The sequence below is a fragment of the Mustela erminea genome, chromosome 5 (genome assembly GCF_009829155.1).
Source record: "Mustela erminea isolate mMusErm1 chromosome 5, mMusErm1.Pri, whole genome shotgun sequence".
Lineage (NCBI taxonomy): Eukaryota > Metazoa > Chordata > Mammalia > Carnivora > Mustelidae > Mustela > Mustela erminea.
Genome location: NC_045618.1, coordinates 142,018,519 through 142,045,380, shown reverse-complemented (window position 1 = coordinate 142,045,380; position 26,862 = coordinate 142,018,519). Strand labels below are relative to the sequence as shown.

The 26,862-nt window shown below is 57.0% G+C and overlaps 1 protein-coding gene across 1 annotated transcript in view; it reads right to left on the bottom strand.

Annotated features, from left to right (window-relative positions):
- The window catches only part of EML1 (EMAP like 1), a 174,008-nt gene extending 148,205 nt beyond the window's left edge, over positions 1 to 25,803 (bottom strand). The window contains exon 1 of the mRNA XM_032345246.1: positions 25,381 to 25,803. Coding sequence (XP_032201137.1) covers positions 25,381 to 25,408 — 28 coding nt within the window. The 5' untranslated portion in view covers positions 25,409 to 25,803. The remainder of the gene's footprint in view (positions 1 to 25,380) is intronic.
- Between the last annotated feature and the right edge of the window lie 1,059 nt (positions 25,804 to 26,862).

Here is a 26,862-nt window from a genome sequence, read left to right as displayed (position 1 = left end):
GAAAATCACTCTGCTGGGGCAAACACTAAGGACTAAATCATAGCCACTTCAAATTCAACATCTAGTGGGTGAGGCAGACACAGATCATTCTCATCACAGTGGAAATTGCTAGAGGCAAGGGTAGGAAAGGGAAGGACTTAATGTTTATTCCATCGGTGCTGGGTGCCAGGCTCTACGCTCAACACCTCACATGGTTACAGAATTCTCATTATTTGGCCAGGTGCTTTATGACCCCCATTTTACAGATGGGGCACCTGAGGCCCAGGGAGGTAAAATTACTGGTCTAGTGTCAGAACCGGAATTTGAAGTGGCCCTGACTCTCCGAAAAGGACCAGAAGGAGACAGAGAGGGCAATCTCTTCACTCTGGAGGAAAGTGGGGAACAGCATTACAATGGGGTTCAGATGTCATGTGAGCCCTGTGGACACGAGAGGAGGAGACAGGAAGGTCTGTGTGTGACATTTATGGATGTCCGGTGTCTGGAATTCGAGGAGCAGGAGGGATGGGTAGGACCTGAGCTGGAAGGGTGACGGGGGCTAGATCAAGTCCAGCTGGCCCCTGTTTCTATTTCCAGGCGAGAAGGAAGAAAGGGGATAGTAACCAAATAAAGGGGCCTTGAGTGTTTTTGCCTGCCTGCCCCTCCTTGGCGGGCGGCTCTGGAAAGTGGGGACCGGGGGTAGTTTTCTCAGCCTTTAAACTGAGTGTCTCCAATGTACCGTCCCCAGAAAACCTGAGCATCAACAGCAGGTACATTAGAGGACACCACGACGTTTGTCCAGATCCTGAAACACCTACGCCTTGTCCTTGGTCCAGACTGGTGTTTTAAAGGGTGGGGATGGGTAGTGTGGGGAGCTCCCCCTTCCTCGGTTATGAGGCCCCCAAAAGAGTGACATCAGGCTTGGATTATCTGCTCTGAATGCACGGCTGGGGGGTGAGAAAGGGACCCCTGGAAATGAGAGAGGCTCTTGTTTCCCTCCCATTGCCGAGACTCTGGCTTCTCTGTTCTGACTTCCCAAGTGACCCTCTCCTGCACACACTCCTCCAGAGCCTTCTCCTCCTGGCGCCCAGGGCAGGGTCCCTGGGACCAGAGCCATGACCTTTGGAACAGTGCTTTTCTTGGCATCTCAGGGATGGGTTCTTCCCGCGGGAGGACCTTAAACTGGGTCAGTTTTTTGCACAGGCGACCAGGATACCATCTGCAGAACAGATCTTACTGTCTGCTCACTGACAGCCCCAGTTCCCCGAGTCCCCATCACAGCTGAAAAATCCCTGCTGAGCTGACTCGCCAGAAGAGAGGGTGACCACTCCTCCCTTCTATGCCTCTCAAGTCAGTTGCTGGTCAAGTGGGTTCTGCGGAGAAAGGACCAGAAGAGGATCCTCTAGCGAGATCCCCTCAGTGGTGGAGGGGTCGGCAGCTCTTGGCTGTCTTGACTCCACATCAAAACACCCAGCCAATGCCAGCTTGAGTCACTCTGGAGCCCTAAACTGGGGACAAAAAGACAAACCAACATTGGGGGTTTTTCGAATGCACTTCGAAGTTTCCCACTTTGGCCAGTGGTCTGGTGCCCAGGACACACGATCTGAGCACGGATTCTCTTTGTGTGCATTACTTGAGTGCTGTAGCGCGTGCAGTCATTCCTGACCTGCCTGCGTCTGTCTATTTCCCTCCCCTTCTACGCTCTGGACCCACGAAGCTACCGACAGCTCCTTCAATCCCAGCCGGCCGCCGTGCGCCTTTGCGCACAGCTGTCCTGGCACCACGAAATCTCTTCCTCTGTGGCAGCCTGGTCAGTGCGGCAGTTTGAGTCCCTCACCCTCAGCCGGGACAGCTGCTCTCCGAAACTCTCTGAGACCCCACCCCACCACCCAGAATGTCCCCTTCCCTTTTCTGGGTCACCTCTGCCGACAGAGAGGTTCTGAGACGTTCTCATAACACGTGGCATTGTAATTAAGCAGTTTCGCAGCTGTAGGACACACCACTTTGGAACATTTCTGAAATAGGGTTGAATCTTCCATTTCACTGTGCCCTTGTAAGTTAAGTGTGCTTCTCTCTGTCCCCCACCCACAGGAAAGGCTGCTATGAAATCAAAGGCCGGTCTCAGAAGTGGGGTGACTCAGCTCCCTCCCCCAAGTTGTGTCCGTGGCCCCACAGCCTGGTACAGATTGAACTTGGCAAGTGCTTGCTGGATCCAAGTTTGAGCTCAATGGAAGTATTTCTTGAAGCCTGCACTAGGAAAAGGCGTGTGTTCTGCAAATTGGAGGGATCGGAATGACACAATAAAGTTCCTGTCCTTGATGAGGTCAAGGCTGCTGTGTGTGTGAATGGGGGCGTTGGGGCGGTCGGAAGGAACACAGCCAAGAGCACCGCTAGTTAAAACCACCTGCGGCAGCACCTTGGCCGGAACTAAGGGGCTTTGTATTTGAGGAATCTGGGGGGATTTTTTTTTAAATAAAGTTGTACAATTTGTAAATGTCTTGCATTTTCTCGATCAATTCCACAGAGAACCCTAGTTGCCATTCTGCATCTCATTTCACAGAGAAAGGAACCAAGGCTCAGAGAAGGAAAGAGCCTTGCCCAAGATCAACAATCAGAATGTGCCAGAACCAGCCAGAAAGTGCTGGAACCAGGACCAGTTGCCCAGCTGTTCTCATTCCCTGACTCCTGCTCTCTCTGAGCCCGAGAAAACTGGGCTTGGTGGAAGCTACCTCTTCCCTTTAAAATAGAAACATGTAGCCCACTGTCCAGCAGAAGGTCGGATCTCAGCTCTGTGAAACGAGCAGGAAACTCTGAAGTCTCTCCCTCTGCCTTGTCCTCACACGGTCACCATGGCAATGGGAAAATATTATGCGGTGAAGGAATTGTGGGAATATGAATCAGCAAAACCAGCAAGAGGACCTTGGAAGACTGTGATTCCCAGTGGACGGGCCGCGCTTTCAAAGCACGCACTCCAAGATGAGGGACTACTCTGCCTCCTGTAGAAGCTCCACGGCCCGGCCTCTCTCCATTAGCGACAGACGCGCTGTCTCCGTGCGGATGCCGGCCTCCTCCTCTCTTTACAAGAAAGGCTTGGGCCGTTTGTGAGCATCACTGCTGCTTGGCAACAGACTTGTGGGTATCTGCTAGCTTCATTGCATTTTAAACATTTTCCCTTGCCAAGTGGAACAGATTATTGATGCGGATTTGGGTGGATATTTAACGTTGTCTAATGCAGTTTCAACGGTGAAGAGTTCTAACCTGGCTTTTAAGTCCAAGATAATGACGCTATTAATCAAGCATTAAATAGTGTGAGAGGGTCATGGCCGGCTCATCCCACCGTTGCTAAGCCTCCCTGAAATTCTCAGTCAATCTGTGGGTGATAAGAAATACTGATCCAGTTCCCCAAAATAATTATGCATAGAATTGCCATAAGATCTAGCAATCCCACTTCTGGCTGTGTACTCAAAACAGTGCGAAGCAGATATTTGCAAGCCTGTCTTCACAGCAGCACTACTGACGAGAGACAACAGGTGCCCAGGGACAGCTGAATGGAGAAACAAAAGTCAGTGTATCCATAAAACGAAATAGTATTCAGCCTTAATGCGTGAAGACATTCTACCAAAACACTAATTCAAAGGGACACATGCATCCAGATTGCAGAAGCACCCCAAGTGTCCATCTATTGACGAATAGATAAAAAAGAGGTCGTGTCTAGATATCTACAACGGAATATTACTCAGCCCTGAAAAAGAATGAAATCTTGCCATTTGCAACGACATGGATGGAGCTAGAGTCTTGTGCTAGGTGAGATAAGTCAGAGAGAGACAAATACCGTATGGTCTCACTCACAGGTGGAATTCAAGAAATAAAACACGAGCTAAGGGAATAAGAGAGCACGAGAGAGAGAAACCAAGAAACAGGCTGGTAACTATGGAGAGCAAGCGGGTGGTTACCAGAGGGGGGCTGGGCGGGGGAAGTAGGGGATGGAAACGAGGAGTCTCGCTATTGTGATGACCACCAGGCGACGTGTGGAAGTGCTGAATCACTATATTACACACCTGGAACTCACGTTACACTGTTAACTATTCTAGAATTGAAATTTAAAAAAAAAAATTTTTTTTTAAGGTAAGGAAATTCTGGTGCTTGCAGAGAATAAACTTCTCTTCACCTAAGGCCGGGGGCGCGGGGAGTAAGGGAATTCTGAGCCCGCTACTAGCATGGATGAGCCTTGAGGACATTAATGCTAAGTGACAATCACAAAAGGCAGTCACCTAAACCGGTCACAAAAGACAAATCCTGTATGATTCCACCTCTATGATGTCCCTAGAGGAGTCAAATTCATAGAGACAGAAAGTAGAACAGTGGTTACCGTGGGCAGGGGGAGGGGCGAGGCAGAGTCAGCGCCTAATGAATAATGAACACAGAGTTTCTGTTCTGTGGAATGCAGAGTTCTGGAGACATGACGGAGGCGAATTCACAGTGCGAATGCGCTTAACGCCCCTGAACTGCGCACTTAAACACGGGCAATGTGGTGTGTTTTATCACAAGAAAACAAAGCCAGTTGAGGAACGGGTAAGGCCATGGTTTGGGTGTCCCAGGACACTGACACAGACCTCCCGCTGGCCAAGCCAAAGGTCTAGCATCCGTCACCCAGCATGCCAGCTTCCGTGGCCATGCACAGTTCGTCCCGCTTTTTCTGCCCTGTACCTGGCCTGCAAGGCTGGTGGGGGCCTCTCTCCTTTCTTCCTCCGCTCAGCCACCAAGTAGATTCCTTCCAGCAGCACCTCGGGTGTCCCCTCCGGGAAGCCTGCTCTGACCCTCCACGGCCCTCTTTGCCCTCGGTCTCTCTACAAGTCCCGGAGCTCCGCTGGGCTCTGGCCTTTGAAAACAGGAATGCAGAACCTAACACCAGCCACACCCGGGAGCTTGTGAGAAATGCAGATTACCGCCCAGTGACTCAGAATCTCTGGGCTCAGCCATCGGAGCTTTAACAGTCCTGCAGGTGAACAGAAGCACAGCCCCCTCCTCCACACCCCCCTTCACCCCATAGCTCTTAACCCACAGCTGCGCACAGAGTGAGCACGAAGGGCCTGCCCTTGGCCCCGGGGCAGACTGAGGTGCCATTCCCATGCAGAGCCCCCTGAGGGAGGCAGTTCCGCGTCCTTTGGTCTCTTTCCTTCCTTGCCCTGCTGTCCCTGCTCTGGAGCCGGTTCTCCTGGAAGCATGGCTCTGGGGGCCCCACGTCACCCACAGGGCAGCAGCTCCTTCCCGCTTACCCCTTGGAATGGAACGTGCACGGGGCGTCCCCCGCTGCGCGTGGTGACCGCCATGGCTTAGCGTCGATGAGCGTATCTTGAGAAGAGCTCGGATTCTTCCCAAAGGTGTCCGTCCTTCCAGCCAAGAGAGCGGGATGTCTGTAGGACAGAGGCTCTTTGCTCTCCACACAGACCCCTCCCACCCTCCGTGGGTGTCGCGGCGAATTCACACGTTGACCCGGCTGGGCCAAGGGATGCCCCGATCAGCGGTCAAACGTTATTTCTGGAAGTGACTGTGCCGGTGTCTCGGGAAGCACGTGTGAATGTACAGCTGAGTAAAGATCGCCCTCCTCGGTGTGGGGGGACCCCCGGTCCCCTCGGGGCCTGAATGGAACAAAAAGGTGGAGGAAGGGCGAGTGTGCTCGCCGGGATGTCATCTCGTCATCTTGGCTCCGCCCCTGGGTCACCTGTGCTCCTGACTGTGGGATGCAGACCGGGACTCACACCCCCTGGGACTTACTGGCCCCCAGGTGCTCAGGCCTTCGGACTGGATTGAGTTTTTCCACCAGCTTTCCTGTCTCAAGCTTGGAGGCGGCGGGACCTCTCAGGCTCTCAGCCTCCGTAACCAGGTGAGCCGATTCCTGCCGCGCATCTCCTCTTAGAGACACCTGCGCGCGCGTCCTGTCGCTTCTGTCTGTCTGCAGAGTCCGGGGCGTTCATCCAGGGGCTCCTCAGCCCCGACTCTGTCCCTGTTCAAGGCCGGGCCCCGACTGGCCCCACGTGGGTGTGCATGTGGGGGGCAGAGACCGTTCATTGGGCAGAATACGCCTCTCAGGCCACCACCTGCCGCAGCCCTTTCCTGGAAAGAACCAGCCTGTGCTCAGGAGCCTTTAGATACAGATCACAGCAGCGTCTTGGCCAAGGGGCAACACGGACGCACGTCTTCAGGTTGTCATCCACAGAGAAAGAGCAACAGAGGTGCTGTGGCTTCCCTGGCTGAGCCCTCCACCCCCAGCCCCCTCTGGGAGGTCGCACCCCACAGGAGAGCCACTGGCTGTGTGGGGGCTGGATCTGGCCTCACCCCTCCCACGGTGCAAGGCTGAGCCTCATCCTGCCTCCTCCGAGCCTGGTTTCCCCGCGTCAGAGCGGGGGCAGCACGGCTCCCCTGCTCAGAGTCTCACACCATTTTCCTGGTCCAGCTGTCTAGGGGGACACACAGGGCAGCAGCCCCAGCTTTGTGCTCCTTTGGGGAAGCGACCAAAAGGAAGGGGTTCTGGCAGGCGGAGGTCTTGTGAACAAGGGCCCAGCAGGAGCAGCTTAGCTTGTGTCCAGTGGGAAAGGCCACCCTTAGCCCCAGTGATGGGCAGGAAGGCACAAGGGAGGACACTTAGGGCTGAATGCTGGCCCCGGCTCTTTCTGTCCATGGGACCTGGGGTAGGTCAGTGGCCTCTGTGAGCAGCACTTTACGGTCTGCAGGGCTGCGGAGACAACGAAGGGAAAAAGTGAGAGGGAGAGAAGGAAGGGGAGGAGGGGGAAGAGGGGGAGGAGGGGGAGGGGGGGAGGAGGAGGAGGAGGAAAGGAGGGCGGGAGGAGGGCGTCCCGGGAGGTCGGAGGTCGCACTGCAAATCCCTGGCCGGCCTGGGATTCCTGCCTGGCTCGGGCGCCCCCACTCCGCTGCCCAGACCTCCGCGCCGCAAACCCTCTCCTCCTCGAGGAAGTGCTCAAGGCCCTGAGCTGGCCTGCGGTCCAGCAAGAAGCAAAGTCCAGCCCCAACACCTAAACCCTGCTTTGGAGGGAGGGTCTCCCCAGGTCAGTGACCTCTGGGAGCCAAAGCCTCCCCCTGGCCCGGCCTGGTCCAGCCCAGCAGAGTGGGTGTGCTGACCCGCGTACGGGGCCGAAGGGGCGTCCCCCACAGCCCTGAGCGGCCATCCCACATCACTCCCCAAGCTCATTTCGTTTTAAAAGATTTTATTTTATGTATCTGAGAGAGCGCGCAAGCAAGCAGTGGGGAGAGGGGCAGAGGGGCGGGGAAAGCAGACTCCACGCCGAGCACAGAGCCCAACGCGGGGCTCAATCTCACGACCTCGGATCGCGACCCGACCTGAGCGGAAATCAGGAGTCGGTGCTGCACCACCTCAGCCCTGCCGGCGCCGCTCCCACATGTGTTTTTATTCGTGCTGAGGCTTGAAGAGGTGAAGGAACACGAACGGTAAAAGCCCAAACCTGTGGAACATCTGTCCAGCTCAGCAGACGCTCCAGAGGGAGGCCTCGAGGATAGTGACGCCGACTGCAGCCACGCTCGCTGGGCATGTGGGGGCCGGCCCCGAGCTCTGTAACCCCGGGAACGGCCCAGGGAACCTCACGGTGGGCCCTCCAGTTGGTCGGCCTCCCTTAGCTTGTGCGATCGGTCCGGCTGTGTGTCCTGCCCTTCTCGCGGCTGAGCGCTGCTCTCCTGTGGGGATGCGCTGGTCTAGTTACCGATTTTTCACGTCGACGGGCACGTAGCCAGTGTCCAGTCGGAAGCTTTCGTGAACTTGCGGCTGCCAACATTCTTGTCTTTCAGTAAATACGTGTATTTCTGTCTCTTGGGGCCATCCCTGGGAGTCGTAGGTGTGTTCCCGCGTGCTTGCCCACACGTACGCACACACACAGATGTCTACAGGCATCCTGACGGCATCATTCTGCTTTAGCAGCTAATCTCAGTTTTCCAAAATGCTTTCAGGAACTGACAGTCCGGCCGGAAGGCATGTGAGTTCCAGCGGCCGCGGCTCTTGCCCAGCCTTCGTAGTTGCAAATACAGGACGTCGTCTAAAGCAAGCAACGCCCATCTATAGTGCGGGATCTGGAATGTGTCTGGCGTCAGGGTAGTGCCTGGAGGAGGTCTCTGGGGGACTTGGGGGGTCGCATCCTGTCTCTTGGTCAGGGTACTGGTGACACAGGCGTGAAAAGTGGTGACACTTTGTGAAAAGTCACCACGCAGAGCACTTACAACGCGCTTGCTTTGCTGTATGTTTGCACTAAATGTGAATCTTTAAAGAACACACTGAGGGCACCTGGGCGGCTCAGTCAGTTGAGTGTCTGCCTTCAGGTCAGGATCCCGGGGTCCTGGGCTCGTGCCCCGTGTCAGCTCCCTGCTCCGTCGTGGGGAGTCTGCTCGTCCCTCTGCCTCCCTGCTCCTGACCATGCTCTCTCTCTCTCTCTCACGCTTTCTCTCTCTCAAATAAACAAAATCTTAAAGGAAACAAAAGGACACTTACGAAGAATTCCAGGCGCAGGCGGCATTGTTGCCCTGCTGGGACAGTGAAGACACTGACGGTCCAGGTCACTGCCGGGGGGTGGGGTCCCTCTCCTGACCCATCCCCACTTCTGTTCAGTCGTGGAGTTGGTTCGACCTCCACGGTGTTTCTCTGACTGGCCATCAGTTTCCGCCGGCGTCAACCCTCAGGCTGGATGGCCCCCTGCTTGCCTGTGGCTCCCCCAGGTCGGGTGTTGGTCAATTGGTGGCCCTTGGGCAGCATCTGAACCCCCGCCCTGTACTTACTGGCTGAAGACAAGGACAGAGTGAGACATGGTTTGCTCAGCCGGATGCGGGACGGGTGATGCCAGCGTGGGGACCGTCGGGCTCAGGATGGGTGCTTCCTTGGTGGGGACAAAACGAGCAGTGGGCCTGTGAGCGTGCGTCTGGGGGCGGAGCGGGCTCCCATCCTGACTTCGAGGCCCTTTCAGTGAGGCTGGGGAGGGAAGCGCGTTTCCTGCCGTGGGAGGCTAGTCGTGTGGACGAGGGACGGGTCAGTAGCTGCCCTCCGTGTGACACGACGGAAGAATTAAATTAGTAGATGGATGAAATTCACTTCCTTTGAGCAGTGACTTTTTAAATCCCTTCGCAGTGACGCCCAAACAGAAGGGAATGGTTCCAGGCACTCGGTTCTGCAGTCATTAGAAGCAGTAATTCTAGAGTTGACACAGCAACATGAGAAACACTCAGGAGGTGATGGTGAGACCGAGGGACGGGAGACGCCCTCTAACGGGTGGCTTGTGGGCACCGTCCTGCTCAGCAACAGGCGTGGCGGGGAGGGAAGCCCGCAGGCCAGCACGCGGCATCTCCAAACGAAGGGACCGCCGTGATAGTGGTTTCTTGTTCTCTGCGTCTCGAACTTTCTGTAGAGGTTTTGCTTCTTCTAAGTGTTTGGGAGTTTATTTTTTGAAAGATGGAATGGTTTCAGCCTAGGTTTTAGCGCTCTCCGAACCTGCAGTGCCGCCTCCCAGCCACTCACCAGGACAGGCCCTTCCCTCTCCAGCTGAGGCCTGGGTCATGACCAGGAAGGCAGGAAAGAAAGGAAGGCTCTGCTGTGCCCATACACAGAGGCTGTGAGTAGCAGAAAAGGAGCTGCCAGTCCCAGAAGGACGTAGACAGAAAAACACGACCCCCCGGCGCAGCACTATCCTCAAGGGTGGCTGAGGTGTGACCCGTAAGACATGGAGGAACATCCGGAAAGGCCCGGGGAAGATGGGCCCAGGGGTCAGCAGCTGGGCAGGAGGAGGGACGGACACGGGGGAGGGGCGGCCTCCATCCCGCCGAGCAGACCATGCAGAGCTCACCTTGAACCCACTGCCCCTGTGCCCACTGCTCACATGGCAACCCATCTGGGAGGCCGAGGGTGGCTCTGGGGGAGGGCAGTGCCTGTGCTCTCCCCAGACACCTCCTTCCCTTCCTGCTACCCCCTGGGTCCTACCCTGACTCTCAGCCCAGGGCTCATTGCAAGATGCCGGGGCCCCCGGGACCGGAGCACGCTCCCATTCAGAGGGATACGAGCCCTTGAAATCTAAACAACATGTAAATCACACGTCTGGGCTTCAGCTTTTCAGCTGTGGGAGACTCTGTGTGGTCAGACTATCAAGGTCTACGATTCTGAAGTGAGTTCCCTGGGGGGTGGTGAGGGCACACCTGCTCTGCCCCCGCCGGACGCGCCAGCCTTGCCAATTTAAAGAAGCAACAGCCAAGTAAACTCCAGATTCTTAGAAGGCCAGAGTGCCATGTTTGAATGGAGCCCAGCGGCACCCCGCAATTTCATTGTCACAGGGAGGGAGGGCGTGCAGGTCTGGGCTTACAAGAAGGGCTTGTGAGCAAGCCTTGTAGGGACCAAGCACTCCCCGCCTTCCCTGGCCTCCCCAGGAAGCCTCCCTATCGAATGCATAATTTATGAGGATGAGTCCATGCATATTCATGAGCTCATCGCCTTCCAAGGCCAGTGGCTGTCTCTGAAAAATCTCCCATAATGAATTATTGCATGGGAAGCTGCGGGCTGGGCTCAAAGCAGGACTCAGTCCTCAAAATTACTATTATCTCTAAAACTTGCTTTGAAGAAAATGCTCCCAACTGTGCCTACCTCCGGTCAAATGTGGGGGAGGTGCCAGAACAGAGCCTCCACCATGGGAACCCTGGAGCCCCCAGGCTGCACAGAGAGGGGCGCACCAGTAGCATTTCAGGGAAACTGAGGCAAGTCTCCCTTCAGCCCGGAAAAAGCAACGCTGCGTGCGTCGTGGGTAGAACTCTGGAATAAGCCCTCTTAAGGCTCTGTTCACATAATAGCAGGAGCCCACAAGCCCCCTGGCAGGTTCTTACCCTGTCTGGACCTCAGTCTTCCCCATCTGTGGACTGGGAGGCTGAGCCCTGCTCGCACCCACACTAAGACACGCTTTTCACAGTTGAACGCCTCCGAGCCGGGAGCGAGTTCACCCATCAACGCCTCGGCTGGCGTTGGGGTACGGAGGGCGGGTTTTCCCTTTCCTAGTGGTCCAGAGGAGAACGTGCGTCTGACAATCAGTGCGATCCTTGGCTCTGAGGAGCACAGGCACCCTTTGTCCTGCTGCGCTTGGCAGACACCGCGATTTTTACAAACGAGTGCTGTGGCCATCCTGTGTCGGGCAAGTCTCCTGGTACCATTTTCCCAACCACATTCGCTCACTTCATGTCTCTGGGTCCCGGTCTGATAATTCTCTAGAAATTTCATTATTCTTCTTGTTATTCTTGTATTTGTTAAGGCGATCGGGGCTCAGCTGCCTGGGTGGCTCAGTCCATTAAGTGTCTGCCTTCAGCTTGGGTCACGATCCCAGGGTCCTGGGATCCGGGCCTGTATCAGGTTCCCTGTGCAGGGGGGAGTCTGCCTCTCCCTCTGCCCCTCCCCCCTGCTTGTGTGGGCTCACACTCTCTCTCTCACAAAAATAAATAAGCAGGTAAATCTTTAAGAAAAACAGGGGATCTGTGCTCAGTGATCAGCACCCGCTGAAAGTTCAGCGTGGCCAGCATTTCTTAGAAAGGAATATTTTCTAATGAAGGTATGTGCGCTGTTTTCTTGGACACTTCCTAGATCATTTATATATGCCATGCGAACGAAAACATCCATTTGTCTTGTTTTATAGTGACCGTCCCTGTATCACGGCGGTCTGGAGCCCAACGCATAGCATCTCCGAGGTGCGTCTGTACAGCCCTAAGCGCTCCCTTCCAAAGCCCTGAGTGCTCGGGGCAGGGAGCCCGGGGCTTACGAACAGGTGAGAGACCAAGGCCACCTCACTGAGTGCGCAGGTGGGCAGGTAGCAGGAAGGTTCCCCTTCCCACTCCTGGATTCGTCTGGGAGAGAAACCTGTTGGCAGAAATCCTGAAGTCGACATTTGATTCGGTGCGCTTTGTGGCGTTCCAAGAGTGAAATAAAGGCCGGTTTAACTTAGATGTTGGAGTAGGCGTGGGAGGGAGCGTAGAAGTTTTCCCAAACTAGTCACAACCTGGTTAAAATGTTACTCACGAAACCCAAGACAGTGATTCAGCTAATACCCCATCTGGCATTTCTTGCTTACAAGCAACTCACATGTGACTCAACTTTGATTCTGCTTTATTAAACATTAACCAGCACACTTCCTGAGCCCAATAAAAAGCGGTCTTGAAAGCCTCACCACGCAGGAGCATGTGTGTATGTCTGTGAGCGTACGTATGTGTGCATATGCGTGTGTGTGCACGTGTGCATGTGTGTGCGTGTGTGTGTGTGCAGTGGGCAGGCTCGTCCACGAGCACCCCAGGGTGTGTGGCCTGCATGTGTGCAGGGTTTGGCCTTGTTGATGTGTGACCTGTGCTGTCACCCGGGGCCCCAGGCTTGGTTTGATGTCTTCTGTCACCACCTCGTGATCCTTGATGATTCTTTTTTTTTTTTTAATTTTTATTTATTTATTTGACAGACACAGATCACAAGTAGGCAGAGAGGCAGGCGGAGAGAGAGGGGGAAGCAGACTCCCCACCGAGCAGAGAGCCCAATGCAGGGCTCGATCCCAGGACCCTGGGATCACGACCTGAGCCGAAGGCAGAGGCTTTAACCCACTGAGCCACCCAGGTGCCCCTCCTTGATGATTCTTGAACAGGGCCTGCGTGTTCATTTTGCACGGGGCCCTGCAAATTATGTGACCGGTCTGGGTGTATGTGCGTGCGTGTGTGTGTACGCGTGTGTGTGTCTGCACGTCTGGCTCACTTGTCCCGGGCAGTGTGGGCGTGAGCATACGGATGAGGAGCACGTGTGAGGACTGGAGAGCGTGAACACGAGGAGGGTGTGGAGAACCTCGCAGATGGGCCAAGGGGGGCCGGAGACCGGGACCGTGGGCCACAGGGGAAGCCCGAGATGCAGGTCCCAGGAGCCTGGGTGGGGCTCAGGAATGCACTGTTCTGGGCAGCACCCTCACCCCACGCAGCTGTAAGGACCAAAGTTTGAGAACCCCAGGCTGTACATTTGGAGCACTGAAAAGTGAGGCCCGCGATCCTCTACAGGGAGGTTTAGAACATCCCCGAGCTCCAGCCAGCTCACCACCCACCCTAGCATCTCAAGTTCAGGTTCTTAAAGGAACAGAAGCCTGCCAGGAACACCAAGGAGTGGTTGGACACCAAGGCTGCTAACCTCAGGGAACCCCGGCCAGAGGCCTCCCTTGGCTGCCTGGGCCCTGAGCCAAGCAGTGACTCATGCTGGAGGGGGACGGAGTGGCCTTGAGGGCCAGCCCTCCCCTCCCACCTCCCTGCAGCACAGGGCGGGGCCAGACCTGCTATCCGTGACTTCTCCAGTTGATCGGTGGGGGGTCTCGCCGCAGACCCTGTTCCTTGGTGCCATGCTCCTGCCTGTGTTCTGGGCCTGGCATCCCACACCCAGAGCTGCCCTGAATCGGAGTGATGATGGTCATCGGCAGCACCTGTCCCCGTGGTGCCATCTCCAGCAGCACAGGGAAGGGTCCTCAGGGCAGGTGCTGACCCTTGGACTGATGGCACCTGGTGACCTCACCCAGGGTAATTCCCTTCCGGAGCTCCATTTCACTGAAAGCCGTCCCAGGGTCAAGACGCTATCCCCTCGCTGAGTACAGTAATGGCAGGGAGAGGGCGACCCCTCACCAGCTGGCGACCTGGCAGGTTCTTTGAGCTCTCCGAGCCTCTGTTTCTTCGCCCCTGTGCCAACTCTCTGCTGGGGCTTGACTCCTGCCCTCTGCCTTCCTCGGGCACACCTCCTCCAGGCAGCCCCTGCTTGACCAATGGACGCGTCTCAGTTTCCCCACCCCAGCCCCATGGCGAGGGGTCTATGGCGACTGAGCCACTGATCATCAACAGTGCAAATCAGAATTGGAGTCTAGAAGCTCCGGGGACCAGGAAAAGCCCCCCGTTTCCCCGGAGGGGAAGTGGCCCTGCCCTGAGTGCTTTTTTCTATCTCTGCCACTGTGAGGCACCTACTGTGTGCCAGGAACCCCGCAGACCCCCTGCTGGAGCCCTTGAAACCATCACAAGATGTAGGTGGGGATGTCATAGATAAGGAGGCGAGGGCTCAGAGAGGCTAGGCGTCTTGCCCAAGGACACACAGCCAGTGTAATCTGAGCTTGAAGCCCAGGGCCTTCACCGGGACCCTAATGCAGAGATACCTGGCCTCTCAGAGCCAGTGTTAGCCCAGCCTCAAGACCCGTTGGGCCTCTAGGAGCCCGATGCCATCTGAGGCTGCCCATCCCATGGTTCCTCCCTCCGCTTCCCGACATAGCCCCGGTGGCAGGGGGCCCAGTGCCAGCCCTTCCATTATTCACGCCTCCCTTCGGCGGCCAGCAGGGACCTGGCCCAGAGGCTCAGGCTTTGCCAGGAGAGATAAGGCGCCAACACCTGACTCGTCCTTCTCTGAGCTCCGTCTCGATTTTCCCGAAGAACACAAAGGCTTGTTGTTCCTGGCCCAGTGCCGCAAGTTGGACCTCCTTCTCATGAAAGGAAGAGAAACCATTAGCAGGATTAAGAGCGGTTAGATGTTTTTAAAAAGACTGATTAGATTTACAGCTTTTCCTTGTGACCACCTGTCCCCTCCTGTAACCACGCCGGTGTCTGAGAGGCAGGCGCTTGCCATCTGCAGGGGTCTGGGGTGGGGGTGTGGGGGAGGGGGTCCACGTAGCACATCCCAGCCCAGCTGCTACCAGTCCCGCCTTAGAGGTGGGGAAACTGAGGCTTGCTCAGACCACTCAGTGGGTGGATGGCTTTGCCCGTGTTCTCGGCCCCAGGACGGCAAGCTGATTCATCAGTCCTCAAAACAAGAAACAAGTGAATTCGTGTGTTCAAACCCAGCCCACCACCCCAGAACCTCTAACTTTACAGCTGGGCAAGCAGAGTTCGAAGACAAGAAGGCCAGGCCACCAAAGGGAGCCCCAGGGAGTCGGTCTGCAGTCCCTGTGCCTCACCCTTCCCCCCTCTTCTCCTCCAGCAGGGGGAGACCCCACCCCAGGCACACCAGGCTGGGAGTCGAGGCCTGGCCTCACGCAGAAGTCACGCATGCCAGTGTTGGGGGAAGCAGGGGTGGGGGAGGCGGCGTTCCAGGCTGAGAGTGTTCCTCTCCCCTGCAGACCGCACCCCTGCCCCAGGATTAAGGGGATGTCACAAGAAGGGACACAGTGTGGTGGTGTCTTGTGCCCCCACCTCCAGGGCTAAGGCTTCAGAGAGCTCTCCCACTTCCCACATCAGGAAATTGAGGCCCAGAGAGGGAAGGGATTGTCTGTGAACCCCAGTGACCCAGGGAAGGGACGAGGGAGGTCCTCACATGTGACGATCCACACCCTCCGACCCCCAGTTTTCTTGTCCATAAAGTGGGAGTGAGGGTAAGCCCTGGTGGTGGGACTGTGGGGGAGAGAGAACGGGGTGCACAGAGGGGCCTTGGACGGGTCTGGACTCTAGTGCTTCCTTCGTAAAGGTCGCCGCAGGAGGAAGAGCAGCCAGCAGCGTCGGGGGAATGACGAGGCCATTTGCTGAGCACCTACTATGTGCCAGTTGCTGGGCACGGACTCAGACGTGGATGCCGCCCTCACAGTGATCACCATCTTGTAGGGGCAGGGCAGGAAGGGAGAGGCTAGGACGGAAGAAAGGCTTTGCTAGGGATGAGGAGGTGTTCCCGGAGGAGGAACCAAAAGGTGAGAAATGGCCCAGAAAGTGCTGAGTTCTAGCCCCTCGCTGTACTTGGGGCGGGAGGGTGGGGGAGGGCTGGTCGGTCCCCTAGAGAAGCCGTGTGTGCCAGGCGAGGGGCTTAGACCACGCTCCAGTGGAGAAAAGTCCCCAAGAATTCCCACCCGCTGAAGTGTCAGGGGGCTTGGGCCACAGGGCTGGGAAGAGAGGTGCCCCGTGGGATGGGCAGGTGGTGGGGGGCGCCTCTCCGGGGGAAGAGGCAACACCCCGTCTTTGCAGGCAGGACCCCTCCAGGTGTTTGCCTGCCGAGCAACCTTCCCGCGTCCTGCTCCTGGCCGCCCTCAGGCAGGCCCTGAGTTCCAGGCAGGGAAACTGAGGCTCGGCCAGACGCAGTCACCTGCCGTGCGCCTCCCACAGAGGCCTGGTTCTCACTCACGCTCCCTCTCGGCTTCCCTGAGGACGTCGTCCATCACCCTCATAATTTCGGGTTTATTTCCTTATTCAGGCTCCGTTATTTTTAAATTTTTTTTAAACTGCTCTTTCAAAAAGTCTAATTTTATTAACATGTTATTTTTGAAAGGAAGCATCTCTTCCTTCCTGCGGTCAGGGCCCATGGGGCTCCCTCTCCCCCCGACCCTGCTTACTCCAGGCCATCAACCACTTTCTTCACAGGGGGCGGAAAGGAAGGGGAGACAGCTGCCCTTGGCCCTGGGCCAGCTTCGGTGCAGCAGCCAAGGGCGGTTCAGGAGGGAGGGAGAGCAGGGCCCCGAGGCCAGGAAGGTATCGGGCGCAAAGCTCCTTCTTGGGGGGTCTGAGCCCCTCAGGCTGCTTCCCTGGGTCCCCAGCCAGAGCCCTGGGAGGCCACAAGCTTCTCGGGCATCTGTGTTGGTGCCTGCAGCAGGCTAAAGGCGCCAAGCTCTACTCCCTAGGTCCTTGGAATGTTACCATATATAGGGAAAGGGTCTTCGTAGATGTAATTAAATTAAGGATGGGGGGGGGGAGGGAGTCTCCTGGTTTTTCCAGATGGCCCTAAATGCCATGCGAGAGTACTGAGGGAGACAGAGATCTGATGCAGAGAAGGGGGACCACGTGACCAAGGAGGCAGGGACGGAGGGACACGGCCTCCAGTCGAGGGCGCAGGAAGAGACCAGGGATGGATTCTCACCCGTGAGAGCAGAGCCTTCCTCACACCTGGTCTGGGCCCAGTGCGTCTAATTGCAGGCTTTGGGCCTCCTGAATGGTGAGAAAATTAATTTCTGTGGTTTCATGCCACCAAGTTTGTGGCTATTTGTCACGGGAGCCCCGGGAAGCAAATGCAGAGCCACAGCCAGACTGATGACCACCGCCCCCCCCCCCCCCACACACACACAGGCAGAGGCTCCAAGAAAGGCCTGGTCTCCTCCTTCACTGGGCTGACACTCAAGTGTACAGACATCGAACAAAATAAAGCTACTCTCCGCCGGAAGCCCTGTCCCGCCTCCCTCCTTCCCTGCTTTCTCCTGAGCACCTTTCCCAGGAGAAGGAAGCATGTGTAGACCCGAACCTTCACTCCCACCTCTAGAATCCCCCCACACCCTGCCCTTGACCATGAGCACTAGTCCATTCGTGCTTGGCAGCCACCCTCTACGGTACCATCAGCTCCATTTTACCCACAAGCAAACCAGGGCCCAGAGAGGTTCTGTGACTTGCAAAGGTCACACAGCACTGGGTAGCTGAGCTCGAACGCCAATGCCAGTCTCACTGATTCCCAGCCACACTCCTGTCCCTGCTTCTCGCCTGCTGCCCCGAGGGGCCGTGGACACAGTGGCAGCATCCACACCCAGCCCCAGAGCTTGGAGTCCCCTTGGGGCACGACCCAGGATGGCAAGGTGCCCCAGGGCTATCGGGGTAAACTCTGCCTTTCTCCCACTGGGCCCAGAACAGAACTGGACTTGTTCCCTCCGGGGCAGCCTAATGAGCTTGCTATCTGGAGCCAGGTTTGCTTTCCGCTGTGACGGGGTGATTGTGTCCCCTCACCTCCCACCCAGCTCCCGGCTCAGGTTACAGCCACACAATCAGGTTGACCATCCCATCAGCACCTCCGCCAGGCCCCAGGCTCCTGCCCAAGCTCGTGCAAGGATGCTCCTGGCCTATTTCCAGAGCTCTCCATGGACAGACGGAGGCTTGCAAGTCCAGGAAGGGCAACATGACCAGCCTGGAGAGTAATCAAGAGGAGGAGGCCAAACAAGATAAGAAACCCTTACAGGTGTCCCTAGCCGGAAACCCGAATGGCGGGCAGGCTTATCTTCCCCGAGCCTGCGGTCTGGACACCTGCCTCATCTGGGTTGTACAGACGTGGCCGGCTCACTTGGCTGGCTCAGACGAGCAACTGGGGAAGAAATCACCAGGGCTGGACCCGTGTCAGTCACCGCCTTCTCTGATGAGGTTTGTCCCTCTCCTAAATGGGTTTGGAACTTGCAGAAACTTCCAGTTTTCTAGCTTTCTCTGACTCCTTCCCTCCCACCAGCCTTCAGGGGAGGCCCTGTAAGCCCAGACCGCAGCTTCAGGCAGGAAACATTTGCTGGGCAGCTGCTCTGGGCCAAGACCCTGGCATGATCTCAGTGAAACCTCACCACAGCCTGGGACGCGGCACTAACCTGGTCCCCATTTTACAGATGAGGACATTGAGGCTTACGGTCTCAGAGCCAAGGGGGTGATGCCAAGGAGCAAAGGAAAAGACACTCAAAACCACCAGTTGCAGGGAAAGGCCAGTCAACACCACGGTGAGACACCCACCCGCTCAGATGGCCGGAATCAAACAGGTAACAAGCAGCGTCGGTGAGGATGTGCAGAAAGGGGGGCCCTCGTGCACCCCTGGGGTGCTGTCCCTGCGGAAGATGGTCCAGGGGTCCTCAGAAGGTGCCACGGAGACACCCTCCAGCCCAGCAAGCCTGTTGGAGGCGTACGCCCGAGAGAGATGGAGACATCTGTCCCGAATCGTGCGCTTGTGTCCACGGTAGTGTTGGTCATCATAGCCGAAACGTAGAAACGGCCCGAACATCGGTCACCTGGTGCCTGGATAAGTCACGTGTGGTCTCTCCACACGACCGGAGGACATTTGGCCACACGACGGATGAAGCACGGACACAGACGCAGGGGGAGACTAAAAACATCCCACGAGGGGAAAGGCCCCACGCTGCACGATTCTGCTTATAAGAATGAAATGGCCACAACGGCGAATCCGCAGAGACAGAGACAGGAGTGGCTGGGGCGCCGGGAAGGACTGCAAAGGGGTGGGGGTCTCTTCCCGAGGTGATTAAAATGTCCCCAAGCGGGCTATGTGATCGCAGTGGTACAACCCTGGGAATGGAGTAAGATCCGCCGCCCTGGACACTCGAGGTGGGTGAACTGTGGGAGATGTATGAACCGCCGCTCAATAACGCCGCTTCCAGAACCAGAAGTTATAGTGCCGGCTTGGGCCCCAGGGCGCTGCCTGGAGCCTGCAGCCTGAGCACTGCTGGGGACTCAGAGGGGCCTGAGCACAAGTCCCCTGAGCACAAGGCCCCCCAGGGGCCTCCATGGGCCAGGGCCCCAGCTCTCCCTCACGTGGCAGGGCCTGGCAGGACCCATGCACACAGGATAAGCCTGATAAGTACCGCCAAGTCAGGTGGTCCACTGAGACCATGGGCCCCTCCAGAGAAAAGCAGAAGGGAGAGTGTTTTCTGTAACTGCACCTTGCGCTGACACGTTTTTCCATCTGAAATAAATCAGGCGGGAACCCTAGAAGATGTGTTTAAACTGGGGCGAGAGCTCTCTAAACAGTCTGGCTTCCAGGCGGGACTGTGGGGGCCTGGGCTCAGGGGAACGTGATCCCCAGCAGGGAGTTCTTCCATCCCAGCTTTAGGAATGTGGTTCATATTTAACTTATTTTAATCACTATAATATTAATCATATTAATCGATGAATAAAAATTATATTTAATTACTAATATTAATGTTTTAAATTCCAGCTTTGTTTCTAGCTATTCGGTTGACGTCATCGACCCTTACGGAAAGGCTTAGAGCCAACCTCTAGTGTTTGCAAACGTCGGGAAGCCGGGTCTCATCTCATACGAAACGACACGCGGCGTTCACGGCCACAGCCCTCCGGTTGCGCTGGTTTCGCTCCTGCGGCCCCTCCTCAAACGGACGGCGAGCCTCTGCGAGGCGCGGCGGCGCGGGATCAAGGAAACAGCGTCTGCCTCAGAGAGATGGCGCTCGGACCCCTAATCCCCCTCCCCATCTATCCCCACCGTCATTTCCCCTGAGCTCAGACCCCGTTCTTCACCCCGGGACCGCGGTGGCCGAGCGGGCTCGGGAGCTGTCCGGCCAGCACCCCCTCCGGTGCGCGAGCAAATAATGAATCCATGGAGCTTCGCGGCAATTAACGGCTCCTGTTTCTCTTGGTTATGCTTTTCCTTATTGGTGTGGTGACACAATCGCTCCGTCGCTTATGTCTGTGCTTTTAAATGCAAATTCAAATCTGTGGGAAAGAACACGTTTTGAAAAATCTCGTCCCTTGCTTTGTGACTTGCATAGTGGAACGACTCATAATTTGCATTTCAGATGCTTACGGACCGCAGCTCCGACGACACGCTCCCAACATTTCATAATTAAAATGGATTACTTTTTTTTTTTTTTTTAAAGTCAGTTGGGGACAAAAGTCCATGGGGGGGGGCGGATATGACTGCCGTTCACAAACGGAGAGCGGTACCCCCACTCCCGGCCATTAGGTGTGGCCATGTGACATGCCCAGCCAATGACATGCCCGCAGTGGCAGGACGGGCGACTTGGGCGTGGGAGCATTTGTCCCCGCGGTGTCTCTGTCTCTCTGCCGGGCCTCATAACCCAGAAAGCATGGGTCCGTATGGAGGTGTCAGGCTGAGCTCCCGCTTAGGCAACCCGCCCAGGAGTTACCCAGATCCGCAAAGGACTTTGCATGAACGGGAAATACACCTTTGTTGCTTTAAGCCACTGAGATTTATGTGTTTTGTTTTTCGCTTTTGTTTTCTTCCTAGCACACATTGAGTCTGTCCCAGCCCTACAGTCAGCAAAAAACAAACGGTCTGCGTTTCAAAGATTTGAAATCAGGATTGGATGACAATGGGTATCGCTAACTCATCTCAGCCACCAGTTTCCTTTATCTTTTTCTTAAGATTTTATTTATTTATCTAAGGGAGAGCCCATGGGGGACAGAGAGAGAGAACCTGAAGCAGACTCGACACTGAGCACTGAGCCCAAGGCAGGGCTTGATTCCACAACCACAAGATCATGACCTGAGTCCAAACCAAGAGTAGGCAGATGCTTAACTGACTGAGCCACCCAGACGCCCCTTGGCCACCAGTTTCTGTCTTTTTTTTTTTTTTTTAAGATTTTATTTATTTATTTGACAGACAGAGATCACAAGTAGGCAGAGAGAGAGGCAGAGAGAGGAGGAAGCAGGCTCCATGCTGAGCAGGGAACCTGATGTGGAGCCCGATCACAGGACCCTGGGATCATGACCTGAGCAGAAGGCGGAGGCTTTAACCCACTGAGCCACCCAGATGCCCCCAGTTTCTGTCTTTTATTTTGACCCCCATGTGTTTTTACAGACCAGCTCTGGGCCCTTGCCAGGTCACCCCCAGTCCCCTGGAGACAAGCATCTGTCCTCTGGACCTCCGTGATGGCCCCCACACTCAGTTGCTAAGTCCCCTACTCCCCCATCCCTCGCTTCCTGAGTCAGCCTCAGCCTCTCTCCCCAGGGCCATCCTTGCCAGCCTCCTTCTGGGCTTCTTGGCCTCCAGATTCTGGTCCCTGCCCCACACACATTGAAGCAATCCAGGTATCACCAGCTCGGGTCCTCCCTGGCTCCCTATTGCCCAAGAGATGAAACCCGAATCCACTTACCTGTCTAGAAAGAGGGAAGCCCTCATCAACAGGAGGGGACACCCTAGAGAGATGACAAGACCCTGAAACCAAGCCTGCCTCTCCTGGGGGAAGACACTTCCTTTCCAAGAGCAGGACCTAAACTAAAATGTTTTGCTTAAATCTCTTTGTAGACACGGCTGCAGACCCCAAGGCCAGTTGGTAAAGAAGGAGACTCAAATCCAGGCCAGGATGAGGAGGGAAAAGGAAGTGGGGTTCTCTCTGGGTTCTGGGGATGCTGGAGGAAGTGAGTGGGATATGGGGTGGCCTACTGCAATGTCAGGTCCTCCGCCCTTGGGAAAAAACCCTTGTTACCAGGCAAAGACAGACACTTGGGGAGCCAACTATGGGGACCTTTGGGGGGCCCCAGAGAGCTGTTGGCCCCCTGGGTAAATTGGCTCAGAACAGGTCCAGGAGCTGCAGAGCTGAGGGAGGAGGATAAAGACAGGGGGACAGGCAGTAGCTAGTCTGTCCACTGTCTACTGCAATGAACCAAGGGGCCATGGCCTCAGGGAGAGTTTATGCAGAAAGACAAAGAGAGTCACTCTGTTGGCTGAGCCCTCATCACGTCCTCATCACATCCCCCAAAGCGAGGCAAGTGGAAACCCACCACTGAGGCTCAGAGAGGCTAAGTGCCTCACCCGAGACCACAGAGCCTGGGGACAGGGCAGTAGAGCCGAGATTCGAACCCTGGGCTCGGAAGGACTTGCCCTCGTTGCTCTGCTGAGAATAACAACAGCCTATTCTGTGGGGCTTGGAATTGTAAAACGGCTTTGCTGGAAGCCCTCCCAAACACGTGGGTTCTGCCCGCGCAGAGGCTGGATTCTCTTCCTGCAGAGTTCTGCCGGGAGGGGAGGGGCCGGCCACGAGGTCAAAGGCAGGAAGGGACAATCAACAGACCCAGAGTGCCTGGAGCCAGCACCTTCCGGCCCCTCCATCCAGGCCACACCAGCCCTTAGAGACACTGTCTCCAGACCCAGCAAGGGACATGGAAGGGCCCCATTTTACAGATGGGGGAACTGAGTCTTGATGGGAAAGGGGCCCGTCCTGTGCTAGGCTTTGCTCAGGGGCGGAGCCAGGTCTAGAATCCAGACAGCTGTGAGGGAAGCCCCTTCCCTGGACGGCGTGTGCGGGCTGGCAGCTTCCTGCTATAAATACAACATTGCCTCGTGGTAACCTTAGCCTCCAGGCTCCCCTGTCCAGGCGCAGGGCCACAAGTCCTGGAGTCGACCGCCTGCCACTCTGCTCCTGCCCCGTGCAGTTTTCTGGACACCCTAACAAGGTACCACATTTTTGGGGGCACAGATTCCAAATTATTGGAGCCAATCCTGAGCTAGCTGCGTCCCAAAGGAGAAGGGCTGTAGTTCAGATGAAAACCACAAGGGCCTACAAGACCCCCCAGCCCCCACTGTGGGTGAGCGGGGTAGGATTTCCTGGATGGGTCTGGGGAGGTGGGTTCGAATCCTGACTCTGCCATGTACCAGCTGGGCAACCTGGGGCCAGTCTATTTGCCTCTCTGAGCCTCAGTTTCCCTACCTGTATGGTGGAGTTCATGCACACCCTCCAGGGATCAAACAACATCTCCAAGGTGGCCAGGACAAGACGCAGCACGTAGTCTGTCCCCTCTGTTCTCCTCTTTGGCCACAGCTCACTTACTAGGGGACAGTAATTACAGTTACCAGTGCTGGCAGTAAGCCAGGCGTCATGTCAAGCAGGTTATATGCTCTCCGCCACTTAATCCTCATTGGGACTTGAGGAACTAATGTCCTATTATTGTGCCCACTGGACAGATGAGGAAGCCGAGGCCCGGTGACCTTCAGTAACCTGCCCACAGGTCACGGCTGGGCAGCTGAGAAGTTTCTCGCTACAGACAGAGGCCCAGGGACTGGTTTCTGAAAAGAGGTAGAAATCTTTCATGGTATCCTCCGGGACCCAACCACTGCCATGGGGTTGGAATCCTAGAAAGTCTTGACCTTTGAACAACACACTCTAGGAGACCCCCCAAACACGAACACGCCCTTGCACCCAGGTGTTGCCTCTACTGCCAACCAGATTCCCCAGCAAGTCCAGCACAGCAGAGAAAAAAACCATCCCACAGTGCTCTATAGGAAGCCAAGCCCCACGCTCGCCCAAGTGACCCGCCCAGCCAGGGTGGGCACAGCCACCACCGCGCCTGCCGGCCCCCGCCCAGCTGACCCTCTCCTACACTGTACAGGGGCATAAAGGCCGTGTCTCCTCTAGCCTCCTGGACACACACACACACACATGCACACATACACGCACACGCACACGCTCGGCGCCCATTCCATCGGCCCAGCAGGCTAAATACTGTTCTGGCCTTCCTGAAATACCCCTCTCTGTGCGGGTGGTTTTACAAGCTGCTAAAAGCAGGGCCATGTCCCTGGCGGAAGGAGAGAGCTATTCCGGGTCTGTGTCAGGTGCTGGCAGAGCCAGCCAGAAAGGGCCCGTCTGCCGCCCCCCCCCGCCCCCACATACCGGCTCCTCGGCGGACAATTCTTGGCAGCCTGCACCCCTAATGCCTGGCGGAAGAGGGTGAGGTCAGGCCAGTTTTGTCGGTGTCCCCCTCCCCAACGCACACACACTCTCGCTCTCTGTTCCAAATCTGACTTGGCCCGGCCCCGGCGCCGGGACTGTCTACCAGACACCATGCCAGGAGGACCCCACCGCTGTCCCTCACAACCAGTCCAGGACCCCCAGGCTGGCCGGACCTGTCTAGGCACGTCCCCGCGTGGCGTTGCGGGACAGATAAGGACTCCAGGGGCCACGGACGTGCAGTGGCTTAGGCAAGAAGGTGCGGCTGGAGTGGCCAGACCGGGAGACGCAGGCTCCTGCCTGGGACTCTCCACCTGCTGCTTCCGCGAGGCCATGACTGAGTGCCCCGATACAGATCGGCGGTTGCTCCTTCTCACATTCAGCCTTCACAACCACCTGCGGGGAGGGCGGGCGCTGCCTTTTTTTTCCACTTGGGAATACGGAGCTTCAGAACAGGGAAGCTCCTTGCCCCAGGTCAGTCACCCAATCTAGAAGTGAGAGAATTGGGGATTTGAACCCGGGCCGCCTGGAGGAGGCTGTCTGCAGCCCTGGGCCCACTATGGCCAGCTCAGAGGGATGTCCATCTCAGACCTGCCTTCAGCTGGGGGAGCTGAGGGCAGCTAGCCAGCCACACAGGCAGCCAGTCCCCCGGGGAGGACAGAGGGTCTGTGTGCAGACCACAGACTCTGACTGGCCCTCTGTCTTTGTGTCCCGGGCCATTTCCAACCTAGAAGATCTGGGGACTCCTGGAGGGCCTGCCTTGTGCAAGCAGACCCAGGCCTCCGAACTTCCCAGAGGTCTCCGACCTTTGGGGAATCAGCTGGAAGCTGGAGGCCCCCCCACCCCAGGCACATGTTCACACACACTCGTTTGCATGCGGTTCCAGGGGTCTGTGGCTCCCCATGCCCAGGCACAGTCCAGCGCCCGCAGCACCATGGGGCAGCCCCCGACTCCCTGGCTAGCGGCGGGAGGGGTTCGCAGCGGGCACAGCTTCCTGCTCCAGCCCCACCGGGAAGCCCGCGGTGCAGCAGAACTTAGCTCCGAAAGGCCAGTTCCCCTTCCAGGAGCGCAGCAACCCCCCACCCCCACCCACCCCAGGCATCAGCTAGGAGGAAGGGGGTCCAGCCCCACAGCTGCCTGCAGCCTGGGGCAGGGGCGCCCAGTGCCCTCTGCACCCAGCAGCATTGGCCCTGCAACCGGAGCCGTGGTGGGTAAATATAGCGCTGCCACTCACCGGCCGAGGGGCCCTCGCCGTCCGACATGGTGCAGGAGATGGGCGGGCAGTCGGCCACCAGCCTGCAGGGACGCTCAGAGCCGTCAGTGGCTGTCACCCACCTGGTGGGGCTTGGGGCTGCCGGGCCTGCTCCGTGTCCAGTCCCCAGGCAGCGTCCCGCTGCAGCCGGCCCAGCGGCCCCCCCATGCTGGGCTGGGCAGATAAGAACAGGCTCTCGAGCTAGGAGCCCGCCGGATTGGTGGATAAATCTGGGCCCTGCCCTCTCCTGCCCTGGGCCTCTCCCGGGCAGCCTCGGAATGTTGCCTGAGAAACTGCTGTACCCCTGGGTACTTGGTCAGTCCCCAAGACCCCAGCCCCAGGCCTGGAGACCCCAGAGTGCCTGAGTCGCTCTCTCTGGGAAGGGACCCACAGCGCCGGTGAGGGGCTTTTATGGCCATTGTAGAAAAAGAGTGATGCTGCCCACTGAGCCCACGCCTGGTGCTGCCACACGTGTCTTCTCACTCGGCTATCCGGAGCAGCCATGACCCACCCAAGGCCACCCGGCCAGGGAGGGGTGTGACCAGAGCCGGACTCTGGAGCCCGACTGTCTGTCTCCAAGGTTACGGAAGGCATGGCCCTCGCCTTTGTCTGGCAGACCAAGAGCAGCCACTTCTGGGCACCTCCTGGGTGCCAACTGTTCCTCGTGTGCTGGGGGTGCCGGAGGGGGATGGAGGTGATCGCCTGGGGGAGCCACGTGACCCAGTGTCCGGCACAGAGTGGGGACTCAGGAAATACCGGTTGGGAGGAAACATCTCAGCAAGTGCTTAGTATACACTTGCTGTGTGCTTGCCTAAGAGGTAGCGCAGGCCTTCTCCTGGGTCCCCACAAGGGCCTGGGCCAGAGACGAGGGCAATGAGGCAAGCGGAGGGCTTTGGGCTCCACTCCCAGAGACATCAGCCTTGGGCTGGGCATCACGGGGCCCCCTTGGGCTCAAGGTCTACCTGGTTCTGCCTGCAGGGCACAGAAGGAGGGAAGTGGCTTAAAGAGGAGAGAAGCTGGTAATCAACCCCAATTAGATACAGGAGGGCTTCCTGGAAGAGCTGACCTTTGAGTTATGTCTTTGAAGAATACGAAAGCTTTTTCAGGGAAAGAGAGGGCATTCCGGGAAGAGACCAGCAGGTGCGAAGGTAAGAACTGGGGAAGCCTGACTGGAGAAGGCCACGCATCCCTGGCAGGGGCTGGAGGTCATGGTCATCCCAAGGAGAGGAGGCTGGGACTTGTGGAAGGGGAGGTGTCAGGGCTAGGGAAGTCAGGGGAGGCTTCTTGGAAAAGGGGGCAGAGGCTGGTGCTCAAGGGTCCATGAGCCTCAGAAAAATGAGAGGGGGGTGGAACAGCTCAGAGGCATACAGCAGCCCTTCGGACGCCGAGGCCTCAGCTCAGACACCTGGGGCATGAACACCGGAGGGCCCAGGCCCCCATGTGCCAAAGGAACTGCCTTTTGGT